The 14,840-nt window shown below is 56.3% G+C and overlaps 1 protein-coding gene across 4 annotated transcripts in view; it reads right to left on the minus strand.

Annotated features, from left to right (window-relative positions):
* Positions 1–459: 459 nt before the first annotated feature.
* The window catches only part of SNPH (syntaphilin), a 42,871-nt gene continuing 28,490 nt past the window's right edge, over positions 460–14,840 (minus strand). The window contains exons 3-7 of one of the 4 annotated variants that reach the window (XM_009216422.3): positions 13,899–13,926; positions 12,441–13,086; positions 11,608–11,814; positions 8,149–8,298; positions 460–4,898 (exon numbers count right to left, since the gene is read on the minus strand). In XM_009216422.3, coding sequence (XP_009214686.1) covers positions 3,722–4,898; positions 8,149–8,298; positions 11,608–11,814; positions 12,441–12,622 — 1,716 coding nt within the window. In that variant the 5' untranslated portion in view covers positions 12,623–13,086; positions 13,899–13,926 and the 3' untranslated portion in view covers positions 460–3,721. The remainder of the gene's footprint in view (positions 4,899–8,148; positions 8,299–11,607; positions 11,815–12,440; positions 13,087–13,898; positions 13,927–14,840) is intronic. The other 3 variants (XM_003904947.5, XM_003904946.4, XM_009216423.3) reach the window with 3 other exon arrangements.

Consider the following 14,840-nt stretch of genomic DNA (forward strand, 5'->3'; position numbering starts at 1 on the left):
GTGCCGCCTGCAGCCTGGTGCAGGGATGACTGGAACTGGGGACAGGATGGAACTGTGGGATGGAGTAGGACTGTGGGGCAGTGGGGCTGGCAGAGGGAGCACTGGCTTTGGGGCACCACCCATGTGACCGTGGCTGTTTCTGCTTCTGCAAAGTGGGCATGAGAAGCCACTTCAGGGGATGTTGGGGAGGGTGAAACGCGATGTGCTTGTGGTGCCCAGCAGGGTGTGCCATGTGGGGGCAGGGGGAGGTGGTTCCAGACCCTGAGCCTGACCCCAAGAGGGCAGTGGTGCCCCAGCCCCGCGCAGCTCTCTGCTTCCCTGCATGTCAGAGGCGATCGCTGCTTGCCTGACTTTTTCCTGTGCGAGTGCTGTGGTCCCTGTACTGGAGGAAGACGCTATGAACTCTCCCACTGCCCCCCTTAGAGAACCACCCGGTATAAAGAAAACAGGCCAAGGGGCTTGCTGTGTTTTCATGCTTTAATTCAGAGTTGTCTGCTGCAGGTACAACTCTGTCTGAACAAAAGGACAAAGGAGACAAGAGTCAAGATCCCTCCCCGCCTCCCCACTTCCCACATCCCCTGAATTCTTCGTCAAAGGGATGGCATAATATGGGAGTGCACTGTGACCTGTTTGCATTGTCCCCTAGGTCAGAGGGGGGTTGTGAGTTCTCTGGCCAGAGGCCCCTGGGTAGGCCTTGGCCCCAGAACCTTGCAGTTTGTCCCACCCCTCCCCAAAGTGCTGTAAGATACCCCTGTGCTAGTGGCAATTGGGAAGGGTGTGTCAGTGAGAAGCTAAGTGATCCCCTTGGGAGAAATCTACAATCGACTCCACTCAAGCCCAGCTCTCTGTGCAGAGCCCGGGCCCCAGCGTCCGATTCCTGCCTGAGCCTGGACTGGCCGGGCAGTAGGGCCACTCTGGCCCGAGCCCTAGAACTCAGGAGAAGCCATGTCTGGCCACCAGGCTCCAGAACGTGGTTCCTGGGGATACTGTTCCTCAGGACCTCATCAGCTCTGGCCAGACGCTGGGGAAAGGGGAGGCCCCAAAGATTTCTGTTTCAGAAACTGAGGGCAGGAGGAAAAGGTCGCAGCCCAACGGGATTAGGCAGGAAGGAAAAGGGTCGCTGTGGAGGGTGAGCTCTCTCAGGGGGAGGCCCCACCCCATCTTTGCCCTCCCAGCCCCGTCTGTACCCTGCCTCTTCAGGGCATGGCGCCTGAGCAGCAGCTGCTGCACCTCCACCGCCTGGAGCCGCACAGGCAGCCTGCACCTTTGCATAGATGCGGGATCTGAGCACACACACACACACTCCAGAGCTGGGCCAGGGCCACCGGCTGCCACAGTCCCAGGGCCTGTCCCAGGGCTGAGTGGGGAGCTGCTTCCTCCACTGACAAGAAGAAAAGCCCATCAAAGGCCCCAGGAGAACCCCCGAAAGAGAGGACCCTCAACACTGTGGGCCAGGGCCCTCATGACCCACACTGGTGGTCTCAGGCCAGAATAGGAGTAGAGGGCTGCTGCTGGCTACGCTCACCTCCTCCACAGGCCTCAGGCCCAACCACAGCCCACTCCTCCACAGGTGGCTTCTCTAGCAGCAGGGACAGAGTAGACTGTGGCCCCAGCCCTGTCACATCCACCAAAACACAAGACACAACAGGAAGGCCACAGACGCAAGACACAGACAGGAGCAGAGGGGCTTGAAGCTTGACTAAATTCCAGTGGTGAAAAATAGAGAGATTTTATGTTGTCAAATATAGTTCATACATTTCTTTTCTTGGCAAAGCTTTGACTATGTCTAAGGAGACTACGCAGCTCCATGAGTGCGCAGCACAGGAGGCTGGGTCCGCGGCCAGTCCTGTTTTGGCTTTGGATTGGTTTTGTCCACTGCCCCCTCCGTGGCATGGCCACAGTGTCCTGCGGGGGCAGCCCCAGCCAGGCCTCAGGCATTTGGGTTTGGTTTGGCTGGGTTGGGGCATATTCCACAAAGGATGGCTGGTCTGAGGCCCTGACCAAGGCGGGGGGAGCTTTGGAGGCACAAAGCGTGTGGCAGAGGGGGGCTCCTGCCCCGAGGGCTGGTCCAGCTGCCCCCTCCCAGTGCATGCAGGTGCCCCGCCTCGCGTGGAGGGCACCGAACAGAAGGGCAGAGCCCATGAGTCAGGCAATGGCTGTTGGAGCATTGGGGTGAGGGCAAGCAACCTTGGCAGAGAACCAGAGTGGCCCTTAGGCTAGAGGGGCGAGTAAGACACAGGGTCCCTCCAACCCCCCAGATGTGGGGCCTCGCCTCTGAAGAGTGGGAGGGACAACCAGATGGTTGTAACCCCTGTGGGGGAAGAGGAGTGAGTTTACTTGGTAAGATAATAAAGGTAATAAGAATGTCAGCAGCGTGGCTGGGGGACTCAGTATGGTCCCGGGAAAGGAGTTGGGGCAGTGAACTTCCCAGGCTGACTGGCCTTGGGCTGGGAGCAGGGAGGCTGCAGGGTGCCTGCCAGCTCTGCCATGCCCCTGCCTGGGAAACCTATCCCAGGACACCGTGCTTTGGCCTGGACGAACATCGTGGCTTCAGTACGCCATCCTGCGATTCATCCTGCCAGAGTCCCCCACCCTCCTCCAGAGGCAGATAGGTTTAAGGTTTAGGAACCCTCATCTCAGACAGCAAGCAGCCATCTCACTGGAGACCCTTGGATGGCTGAGAACCAACCCCAAAATGAACATAGTGCAAAGCAGAAGTTGGGCCCGAGGGCCTCAGAGAAACTCGGGGCAAGTTCCTGGGGGCAGTCATGGCCTCTGGCTTTTTCAGTAAGCTGTGGATTCCTGAGTCCAGCCCTGCCTCCCAGCCTGCAGATGAGACGGCCTCACCTTGGAAGACTGAGGGAGCCCCCTTGGGCTTCTGCCCCCTGCCTCCTCTTCTTGTGCTGGTGGATTCTCCAGCTGGGAGCTGGGACTCAGGCAGGCCCTCCTACCCCAGCACTGAGCTTGCCGGGCTTAGCTGCCTCACAGGAATAATGATTGACACACCCAGAAGTGCCAAGAGGAAAGGGATGACGGGAAGGCCTGGGATGAACAGACAGACACAGAACCCACACTGCCCTCCGCCACCTTGCGCCCAGCCCCGTCTCTCCTCCAGCCTGTGGCCTTGACTGAGCTCCTGAGTCCCAAGGTGGGGAGCAGTCTGGGGAGGCTGGAACGCCGGCCCAGCCCAGTGGTTCCAGCCTCTGCTCTGAGCCCTGGGTCAGTGATCTACACTTTAGGCCATGGCTGCTTCCATTTGAGGAGAGAGCGCTGGCCCAGGAGCCTGGGCTAAGGGCAAGGTGGCTTGGAAGAGCAGGTATGGAGTGAGCAGGGCACTGGACAGGACGGTGCAGGGCAAGGGCCTGTGGGCAACTCAAGCCCGGCTTCTCCAGATAAAGACAGCCAGAGGCTTCCTGAGCAGGGCCAGCCCTGTCTGAAGGGCCAGGGGGACAGAGGGCCCTCGCGCCCTCCCCTCCCTGTGATTTGTCCAGCCGGTGTGCCTCCTGCCTTGGGTCTGCCTTCCCTGCTCTCCATCGAAGCTTTGGGATGCCTTTCTCCAACCCCTGCTCCTGCCACGAGACTGTTTTAACATCCTGAAAAAAAGAAACAGTTCCACACCCAAAACTAAATAAATAAGATGATGCCCATGGGAGAAGGGAGGGGGACGGCATCCCTACAATCAGTGGTCAGGCTGCAGGCGCCGCGGCCGGAATGGGCCTCCTCAGAGCTGGGAGCCGCCGCCCGCCGGGCTGGGACTGGGCTGGCTCAGCGAGCGGCAGCTGATCCTGCGGATGGAGTGCAAGGCCACAGTGCAGCAGCCCCGAAGCAGGGAGCTGATGTTGTAGATGGGCTGGCCGTGGCGCCGCTGGGAGCGGCAAAGCCAGGCCACCGTGGGCACGGCCGGCACCACCACAGCCAGCAGATCCACGATGTAGTGGCGGCTCCAGTAGCTCTTGGGCTCCTTCTCGGCTGCGGCAGCCTCCTCCTCCTCCTCCACGGGGCACACCACGCTCACTGACTGGCCAGGGTTGGGGTTGGCACCAGGCCGCTGTGGGGTGGGTCCACGGGTGATGGGCTCTGGGGCCTCTAGCTCGTCACCCACCGTCACCACCACTGCTGAACTGGGGTCTCTGGGCCCCGGAGGGTGAGCGTCCAGCTCTGGGCACCCGTCCCCTGACTCAGGGTCTGTCCCACAGACCTGGGCCTGGGTCACTTTCTCCAGGATGGTGTCAAGGTCAGGCTGGTACTGCACGAAGTCTGTCTGGATGGCACGCTCCTGCATGCAGCTGGCCTGCACGCCAGCCTCCATGCCACACAGCAGCTTCTCATAGGTGTTGCTGGCGGGGAAGCGGGGGCCCAGGCCAAAGGAGCTGTGCAGCGAGGTCTCCTCGGTGCCACAGTCCACCCCGGATGACAGCAGGCTGCTGGCCTCCAGGGCGTCCGTCCGGCTCAGTGTGTCATCAGCTGCCGCAAAGCCACTGTCTGCCCCATCCTCAGCAGAGCCATTGGAGGGATCGCCCGGCTGGCGGTCACCACAGACGGCCGGGTCACTCAGCTTGGTGTAGGTGGAGCTGCGGGTGAGGGAGCGGGCAGGGGACCCGCCGGCTGACTCCCCAGTGCCATCCTCCTTGGCCATGCCGTTCTGGGCCACCTCCATGCTATGCAGCAGCGTCTCCAGCTTCTTGTTCTGGATGTTGATGTCCACGAAGTACTTCTGCAGCCCCTTGTCCTTGTCAATCAGGTTGTTCTTGACAGTGTCAATGACCTGCTTGAGCTGCTTGATCTCCTTTCGGGCTTCCTTCAGGGCCAGCTGGGCCTCCACGCGGTGGCACTCCTCCTCAATCCAGTCCTCCTGCATGCGTGACAGCTGCGTCTTCAGGTCATCAATCTCCGTGTCCCTGTGAGCCGAGGAGACACACACATGCTCACTGCCTGCCTGCCTGGTCTGTCGCCTGCCTGGTCTGTCACCGCCAAGGAGAGGCAAGGAGAGGAAAATGTTGCCAAAGATGAAGGGCCCTGTGCTGCTGTGGCTCAGAGCCCAAAACAGAAGGACAAACTCAATGCCTTTTTATTATAGGTGGGAATGAGAGTGGCTGGGGAGAGCGGCTGGGGGGTGAAGACAGGAGAAGCCTCCACCTGGAGAGGGTAGAAAGGTCGGAGGAGACGCCACTCGTATTCCTTCCCCAATCCCCTCCCCAGAATGCAGACGACTCTCAACATTCAAATCCATCATCTAGAGAAGAGACTAGACAACAAAGATCCTTATAAGTTTTATAGCTACTCCTATAAAAACCTAATAAAATCTTAATGTAAAACCACAAAAACTAGGCAGAAAATCTCTGCTCTATAGAAAGTGATGTAGCCTCCTACTAAAGCAGGTTGCAGAAAGTTTCAGTGGAGGAATATTTGGCCAGAGACCCCTGGGGAGAGAAATGAGCCTTCAATGTTGGGGGAGGCTGATGATTTTACATCATCCCTCATGCAGAGCGATGAGAAGTGGTGGGTGGAATAGGGGAGAATGATGAGAACAGGGTGACTCTCATCTATCCATGCTAGAAGCTTCTTCTTTGTATCTTTGTATCTCCTTGTATCTTTGTATCTTAAAGAGGAAAGGCTGAAAAGATCAATGAGAAAGGCACAGAGTTACTCCTAAGAGACAAGGGCAAGCACCAGGTGAACAAGACAGTCAGCAGACTCTTGTCCAGAAAGGCTCAGGCTTTTCAAATTCCCGAGTCACAGACGAATCCAGGGGTGCAAGGGGAGGGAGGTAAGTTAGAAAAATATCCCATCAGATCTAGAGGTAAAACCAGAGTGAGACAGAAGGCAACTGATTAACACTAGTGAGGCAGAAGGAAAAGCATCCAGGAGACGTCAAACCCCGTCCTGAGCATTTGTGCTCACTTCCTAGTGGCAGCCCGCATGAGCCCCCTCAGCCTAAACCCTACATTCCCATCAGTAAAATCTACAAATGCCATGGCTGTCACTCTGGGGTTTATCAGCCCAGCAGAGTGACCGTCCCAGATCAAGCACCATATACTTTTCAAAACCAGATCAGAAATTTCCTTCAGGAAATGGGCCCAGGAATCTCATTCCACAATATGCTGGAGGGACTGGGGGCTGAGGGGATGCAGCGGCCACAAAGGTCAGCAATGGTATCACCTAGAAGGCCCCACCCACCCATCAGGACACAGCTGGAGCTGCTTAGAGTACCAATAACAGACAAGGCAACAGGTACTGGGGAGCAGGAGATACCTGGTCTTTACCCTTCTTGCCTCCAGGTGGGGGGCCCACTCTAGGTAACCCACTTGGCCTCTCACCCTGCTCCTCACTCACACCTCACCCTGGGAGAAAGAGTGAGTTTGAAAGCAGGAACTGGGCATGATCCGCTCAGCCAGTCTCTGCCTCTCTCTCCTTGGGGCCCAGCCAAACCCCAGGGAGCCATGGCTTCGAGCCCTGTCCATACCTCAGTGGGCATCACATTTGAAGGGCATCTTGAAGAATATGTTTGCCCAGGGAGCAAGATGGGGGCAGGGCATCTCAAGTGGTGGGGACACAGATACGAGAGCACAGAGGTGCAAAAGCACATGGTGTCTTTGAGGAACAGAAGGTGGGCCACTGCGGGAAGCACAGGCATGAAACTCAGTATGGAGAGTGTGGGGAGACTGACAATACTTCATGTAGAGACCTGCCATAGGTTCCTGTGGGAGTAACAGGCCACAGTGACCAGGGAGTCAAGGTGTGGGCAAAGCCACGCCAGGGCATCCTGCCCAAACCACACAGGGCAGATGGTCTGCTCTAAGCCGTGGGGCTGGCCCTAGAAATGAAGCTGGGAGATGGGCCATCTGCTCCCTGAGGCATTAGTGCAAAAGGCCACGCAGGTCCTGGGCATCACTGGGAAGATGAGGGAAAATAAAAATAGAAATCCTCAAATCCTCGCTCTGCAGACAATGAAGCTCGCTGAATGCTACCCGTAACCGCCTGCAGTTTAAAACCACAACCAATCCAAACTGGGTTGGCTGCTTGGCAGAGCTGTGGTCAAGAACGATGTGGTCATGCATACAGCGTGATCCCATTTATATGAAATGTCCAGAATAGACAAATCCATAGAGACAGAAAAATTAGTGGTTGCCAGGCACTAGGGCAGTTGGAGAGAAATTGGGGGTGATTGCTTAATGGGAATGGGGTTTATTTTGAGGTGATAGAAATATTTATGAAATTAGATAGTGGTAATGGTTGCAAAATTCTGTGACTGTACTAACAATCATCCAACTGTACACTTTTGATAGGTGAATTGTATGGTATGCAAGTTACATTACAATAAAGCTGCTGTATATAAAAAAAAAAGAAAGGAAAAAAGGAGCGATCATCATGCCCGCTCTGAGCTCCAGCCCCACACAGTACCTTGTCCAGCTCACAATAGGCTGCACGTTTGCATAGACACAGTCCAGAGAAGGATAGTTAAGACAATGGGAGATCACCACCCTGAAGTGTAGATCACAAAGATGAAGCCACTGGGCTGGAGGGTAGAAGCTGGGAGGGTAGGGATTACGCACTTGAGAATGAGCTCAGACAGGCCTGTGGGGGCTCCTGGGAGACACCTGGGCTGGGGAAGAGCTCAGCAAAAGGCTTCTCATGATCATCCTCCACAGCAGGAAGTAGATGAGGAGAAAGGTTTCTGGGGCCTGAAGTCGAGGTTGGCCACAAGCCCTCTGGCGACTCACTCAGGAGAAGCAAGGAAGGATAAAGAGTTGTTTCTCCCCCACAAAAGAGACAAGTAAGTCAGAAAGAAGCCCTGTGCTCCAACTCCTGGAAGTCGGGAGCCAGAGGAAAAGAAGTAGCCAGAGGGGCCGCCAGGCTGTAGCTGGGAGAGGACAGCACAGGCCGGAGGCCCCACAGGATAGGCCCTCATGGGAAACCGCTCCCACCTGGCCCCCAGCAGCCTGGTGGAGCAGTCAAGGTGAGTAGCTGCTGGGGATGAGGGTCTGCAAGTGGGCTCAAAAGAGGCTTTGCTGGGAAGGAGACAGCAGATGGATGCTGGGAGACCCCCAGCCACTCCTCCTTCCAAGAGGCACGCCAGGGCCCTGGTTTCTCTGAGTGTGGAGCTAGCTGGTGGGGTGCCCCCAGGGCTGCTCGTGGCCACCCACTCACCGGTCCTGGAGCCGGTCCTGCGTGTCCTTCAGCCGGGCTTTCAGGTGCCGGATGCACACCTCTTTCTGCTGCAGGGGGGTCAGGTACTGTTCCGGGGTCGGGGGCTTGATGCCATGGTTGTCACTGCACAGCGTGTATTTCATGGAGCGCCTGCAAGGGGATGCCCATCATCAGGGAGGGAGGAAGAGGTCAGGCAAGGCACAGGTGGTTTACCTCTGGGGAGCAAGGGGACGCCAGCCTCACCACCCCTGGCCACCAGATGGCTCCAAGCCAGGCCTCCCACACAAGGCAGGAGAACCCTCAGCCTTCTGGCAGGTGGGTTTCAGTAGAGTTCCTCTAAGTGAAAAACAGTGTCAGGATGCAGGCTTCCGGGCTGCTCTAGTTATGGCTGGGTGGGGAGATATATCCCAGAGCACACGCGTAAGCCTGGAACCAGGCCAAGCGCTTGACCAATGCCGTCAATCCTTACAGCAACCCTGGAAGTAGGGACTGTCTTCATCTTTTAGAGGGACCGCTGGCCTCAGAGAGGTTAGCTCTTGCCCCGAGGCCCTCAGGCAATCCCAGTGGTGCATCTCAGAACCCAGGTACCTCGTCTTCCAACCCAGAGAATGAGCCTGAAGGCTGGAAACTCAGGTGTAAGTGGCAGATTCTGGGTCTGCATGGCAGACAAGGACTCACCTCCTCAGAGGAGGAAACATCTCCCAGGTGGAGGCAGAAGCTCTCCTCTCTAGAACCAAGACCCCTCACAGCCTGGGGACAGGGAAGGCAGACAGGCGCAGGCACAGCTCTCTCCACACACGCCCTGGCACTCTCACTCCTCAACCCCACTGTGTACATGTGGGTGTGCACTACATGCATGCACACTTCCTGGGATGTCAATTCCCAGTCTGTTCGCACCTACATGCCCACATACATGGAGACACACTTGTGCCTCGCAGCTACTCACAGGTACTAGGGCACCAGCCCAGGCACATGTTCACACTTTCACCTCCGGGGGACACATGGGAGCACACATGTGAATACCTGCCAGCTCTGGGCAGGGACCTGTCCACTGCGGTACTCTGGGGTGGCAGCAGGCTGGACGTGCACTGCTCCCAGCACAGGGCGACACTGACATGGTACCCTACCAGGGCAAAGGAGAAGGAATTGCCACCCAGAGGGCAGTCAGGTGCCAGTAGGGGAGGGAGGGCCAGGCTTTCAGAGGGAAGGAGAACACCCCAACTCCACAACAGACTATGGCCCAGCCAGCTCTACTCTCAGCATCCTGGTTGCCTGTTGTTCTGCTCATAAAGAAACCCTGGATCTTGGCTCAAAACCTGGACATGTTCTCACGCGACTAGAGACTCAGGCCTTGTTCCCATCCATCCAACTCTGCTCCTTGAGGGGAGAGTGACTGGCAGGTCTAGGGACGGGCAATGCCCCTTTATGAGCCTGGAAAAGGCAGGCCCTGGTGAGGCCCATTTGCTGAAGCAGCCAAGCTGGAGGCAGTTTTAAAAGTTCCATGGATGCTGTATAGTGTTTACCGAGGAAAAAGTACTTGTAAGTCGTAAACTGTCAAAGAGAAAGTGGTTACAGAAGTTGAATGAGACATGGTTTTCTTCTATGTACCCACCTCATGGCCCCTAGGTTAACTCAAGCCAAGTCACGCAGGTCTCCTCTCTGCTTGGCAAGGGGTGGAGGAGTCACCCCTTGGCAAGGGGTGGTAGGAATGGGGGAACCAAGATTAGCTAAACTAGTAAGGATTGAGGATTAGAGAGGAAGTAACTATTTTACATTTTTCATTTTGCTTTCATGAGTATTTTTCCCCAATATAAAATTTAACACATACACATTTTTAGTCACTAGCTCTATCTTTGTAAAATATATGTATGTATACATATATATATAAACTAAAATTAGAAAAAAAAATATGCTACGGTGCATGTTTCTCAGCTATTCCTGCCTTGGAAAGCCTGGCTTTTTGCAGAGGGGACCTAACTGTGGCCCCACTGCTCACCCAGGGGCAGCAACCTTCATTGTGGGTAAGAAGACTGGGAGCAATTCTCAGCCCCGGGGTTGGGATTATCTCCATGGGCTGCAGTTATGAGATGTGTTACAAAATCTGTTACTAATAGAAAAGTATTAAGTTGCCAATTATATGGTATTCAAAATGTAAATTAACATTTCAAAATGTAAGTTAACACTTTACTCCTATGTCCCCCAGTCTCTGGGGTGGTGTTACAGCCAGGATGCTGGGGCATGGGTCCTGCACATGGGTGTTACCCATCACATGTGTCATGATGGAAATCTAAGAGCTGCTGTTTCAGTGGCTCGGGACATCGAGTCACACAAATGACATCCTCTCCACTGAGCCCTCCCAGGAGGTGCTCCAGCCATGGGAGCCGCAGGCCGGGCATCTCCTGGCCTTAAGTCAGATCAAAGCTCTAACGACAGGAGGTATCAACTATCGGCCAACTAGGATGCACAGGCGGTGTGTAGATATCAAGTCACTGAAGCTTCTGAGTTATTAGCTCCACTTTAAAGAAAGGAAATGGAGGCTGAAGACAGGAAGAGACCAAATCCAGAGCCTATGCTCGTCCCCACATGCCCCAACCTCTCACTTGTATTTCAATGCTGGGGAAGCAGGACAAGGCCTACCATGATAGCTCTTGCTTCCTGGTCTTCAAGGACCCACAGCTCCCCTACACCTGCTTCTCCAACATGATCCTGCTTTGTGAGTCCAAGTTCACCTCACCCAAGACTACAACTTGGCATCTGCTGCATTCATAACATTTCGCCTTCCAAGCCAATTCCACCTCTGCCACTCTCAAAGTGTTCCCCTGAGAAGTGCATGATGGTAGACGCTGTAGGCTGCTTCCCAGCACTCATCTTGCTTTCTTCGTAGCAGAACCCCCATTTTGTCTGGGGTGGCGCTGTTCTGGGGAAGACACTAACTGGCCCTGCAGCTAGAGTTATTCACATGACCCAGTTCCAGCCAGCAAGAACTGGCAGGATTTGGGGGCAAGGTGTCCCTCTCAGAAAAACAACCTGAGAGGGCTTTGGTCCTTTCCACCTGTTCCTTCCCGGAGGGCAGGCCTGATACCTGGAGGTACAGAAGCCACCTGTGATGACAAAGACAAAAGCTGTACAGTAAGGATGGTGGAGCATGGAGAGAAGGCATGGGGTCCTGACACTTCAGAGAGCTGCCAACCCCTGGCTCCTTGTTCTGCAAGCATCACCCCTAGTTTGTTTAAGCCACTGTATTTTTTTTTTTAATGTACAGCTGCATATTGTCATATCCATCTTACAGATAGGAACTGAGGCTCATAAAGGAGAAGTGACCTGCTCAAGGTCACACAGCCAGCGACTATGCTGGTGTCGGGGGTGGTTAGAACACGATCCTGCTCCCCTACCTGCCCCACCCCAGGACAACCTGTTCCCAGCCAGCAGGGCCAGGACCAGAGAGGAGGGGCCAATTACCTTGGCGTGGGACTGCTGTCACTGCCCTTGTAGGAGCCGGAATTGCTGCTGCTGCTGAGCGAAGAGGTGCCGTAGGCATCCCGCACGCTCACGGGTGGAGAGGTGCGCCTGGAGGCAGGAAGAAGAGGCAGGTGCTCGTTCTGGCTGGCGGGCAGCTGCGGACACTGGGCGAACACTGCCAGGCCGCTGCGGCCCAAAGTGCCCCCGCTTTGGGGTCACCGCAGGGGAGAGAAGCAGGGAGAGAGAGACGCACAGACAGGGGTGACAGAACAGACAGTGCAAATCAAGATGGAAAACCAGAAGAAGGCTGGTCCTCCTGGCTCCCCAGGGACAAGAATGGAGGCCGGCAGGGCTGCGGGGCAAGGGTGGGGCCTCATATGTGCTTATCAAGGTCCTCAACTTCTGGGGTTCCCCAAACCCAGGGGAGGAGATCCCTGCATAGACTGAGACAGAGGTGGAGAAGAATGGGGCATACAGGGGTGGGGACAGGAGGAGGGACCCCCGGGGGTAAAAATCAAGGGACACCAGGTGAGTCTGAGTGGATGACTGCACGACTCCCCTCCAGTCATTGTGAAAAATCAAACAGTATTGATGAGGCTACTGTTGGTAGGAATCCAGTGGTTTACGCGTTCCGAGAACTCTCACATCCACTCTGTGTCATTTGAGCCATTGAATAGTTCCAGGAGGAGGCAGGTGTTAGCAAGCCCATTTTAAAGATGGGAATGGGAAATGATTTGCTCAAAGACACACTGCAAGTCGGTGGCAGGTGGAGAGAGGCCCGCGCCCGCCTCCCGCCCTCCGAAGCCTACGCTCTGAGCAAGGGGGAGACTCACCTGCGGGATCCAGCAGAGGTCCGTCGACTTCCCGGCAGGGACATGGCCATGAGGCTGCGGGTCCGAGTAAGTGGTGGGATGGGTGGTATCCCAGGGGCTGAGGAGAGAGGGCGGGTTGGGGGGCCCGCAGAAAGGGCCGGGCCAGGCCACGTCATCCTCTCGCTGGGGCCGCTGCCCGGCATGGCTTCTCTTCTCACCCTTCGGCAGGACACCCCAGGAGCGAGGGCCTGGCAGGCCACGGCTGCCTCCACCAGTGAATTGAATGGGGCTGGTGCACAGGTTCCCACCACCCAACTTAAAACCACAACTGTCAGGAGTGGCTAAAAATCATCAGTCCAACCCTGTGTTCTCCAGATGAGTGAATGTGCCCCAGACAGAGTGAAGGCTGTGCCCAAGGTCACAGAGGCTTCAGGAGCAGGGCCTCCTGACTGCTGGTACTTAGTCTTCTACTCTACAAGCCAGGCCTGCTTCTTCCCCTGGACCCTGATACTCAGACCCACACACCCCCTTGCTGTTCAGTCCTCCCTCTCTGGTAGGGGCTGCAGGCCGTAGGACTCCTGGAGCAGGACCAGGAACCCCGAATTAGGATGGGCTGGTCTCGCCGACCATCACCTTCCCAGTTGGCGCGTGGTTCGGGGCTTCCCGTCTACAGGGGAGACAAGACAGACCAACATACCAGCACATGTGTAGAAAGACATATGGATACACACCAACACGAGAAGGTACCATGTCCCTGCCATTCCAAGACGTGCCACACGTGCCTCCACGAATGTGCTCAGGCAGCCAGCCCATGGCACAGGACATGCAGCCAGGCCCTCCCGCACCCACACGGCACACAGGCATATCTGCACCCACCCATGCAATGCGCATGCTGGTTTTGGCATCTACCAGGAATGTAGGGGCACAGACTTAAAGCAGAAGAGCCCTGGGGTGGATGGGAGCAGAGGCCCTCCGCTGCGGGTGTCCCAGTGGGTGGACCCAGGAGGAAGCGTTCATGTCTAGAGAGACCCATCACTGGGCCTCTTGCTAAGTGGGCAGGTAGACTCAAGCCCCTGGTTCCTGCCCCCGAGTCCTCAGGCTTCTTTCCTGGGTAGGGGCTTGGGCTCCAAGGGCAGCCTTTCCGGGGTTTCAGGAGAGGAGAGGCCCCATGCTGGGCTGGATTTTCACTGTTGTGAGGAAGAGGGCTATACTGGGCATTAGCCCAGAGTTACTGGAGTCTGGGGCAGAGTGGGGAACCTGGGCTCTTTGCAGCCAATGTGCTGGTCCTGTGCCTTGTCCTGTGCCAGCTCCAGAGACCTCAGTCCCCTCCTTCCACGCTCACAGCAGGGACTGGGGACAGCAGCCTGGGTTCCAGGAGACTTGGCTGAGGATGTCATGCCCGGACCTCTCCCCATGCTGGAGGGAAGCATTCACCGAGCCCCACTCCACACCAGACCTCGTGCCAACCACGCTACGTACATTATGCCATTGACTCCTCTCAACAACCCTATGAGGAAGTGCTGTGATTAGTCCCCTTTTACAGATGAGGAATCCAGCCACCGAGAGGGAAGGACTTGGCCAAGTCACATCCCAGGTGTGTGGCAGAGCCAATATCGAAACCCGGTCAACATCAGATGCTGAGGGGCTGGATCTCAAACCCCAGAGTCTCTAGCCCGGGGACCACCCCCTTCCCACGTCAGGGCCTCCCCGGAGCCTGGTCATCCCAGCCAGTGGCAGGGCTGCCTCCTGAGTGGACAAAGGCACTGCTCAGATGGCCTGTTTCCTGGCGGGGACATAGAACACGGCCTGTTCCCCTGGAGGGTCTGGACACAGCCAGCATTGTCTGCCTGGAGGTGTCGGGTGCTGGGCTGCAGGACCTGCCGACACCACGCTTGTCACCTGAGCTGCTTGCCCCAGCTTGGCAATGCTTCCCACTCATCATGCCTCAGTCACCCAGGCAGGGCCTCCTGGAACTGTAGGGCTGGCCCCTAGAGCAGGAACCATGGAGGAGGGGTGATTTGGGGGTGAGAGGACATCAGTGCTCCTCCACGCTTATGAGGATGGCCATAAATGGCTCACTGCCTCCTGGGCACAGGAAGATCTTGACAGCTTAGGGTGCAGAGGGAGACATGGGTAAGGGCTCCAAGGATCACCTGCCATTGCCTGAATCCTTCTGTGGCAAGGTGGCCATGCTGAGTGCTCTCGTCTGCCTTGGCCCATTACTTCAAGCAGCAATCCTTCAAGGCCGGCTTTGTTATTGCATTTGGGCCCAAGGTCACACAGCTGCAGGTGTGACATGCTCTGGCTTCTGGTCAGCCTGGCTTCACTAACAACTCTCCCACCTTCACCCCTGCCCTTCTGGCTTTTGGGAGGATACAAAAAGGAGGCTGAGCCTTCAGGAGGACTTTCCAGCAGAGGCAG

Source organism: Papio anubis, chromosome 16 (genome assembly GCF_008728515.1).
Source record: "Papio anubis isolate 15944 chromosome 16, Panubis1.0, whole genome shotgun sequence".
Lineage (NCBI taxonomy): Eukaryota > Metazoa > Chordata > Mammalia > Primates > Cercopithecidae > Papio > Papio anubis.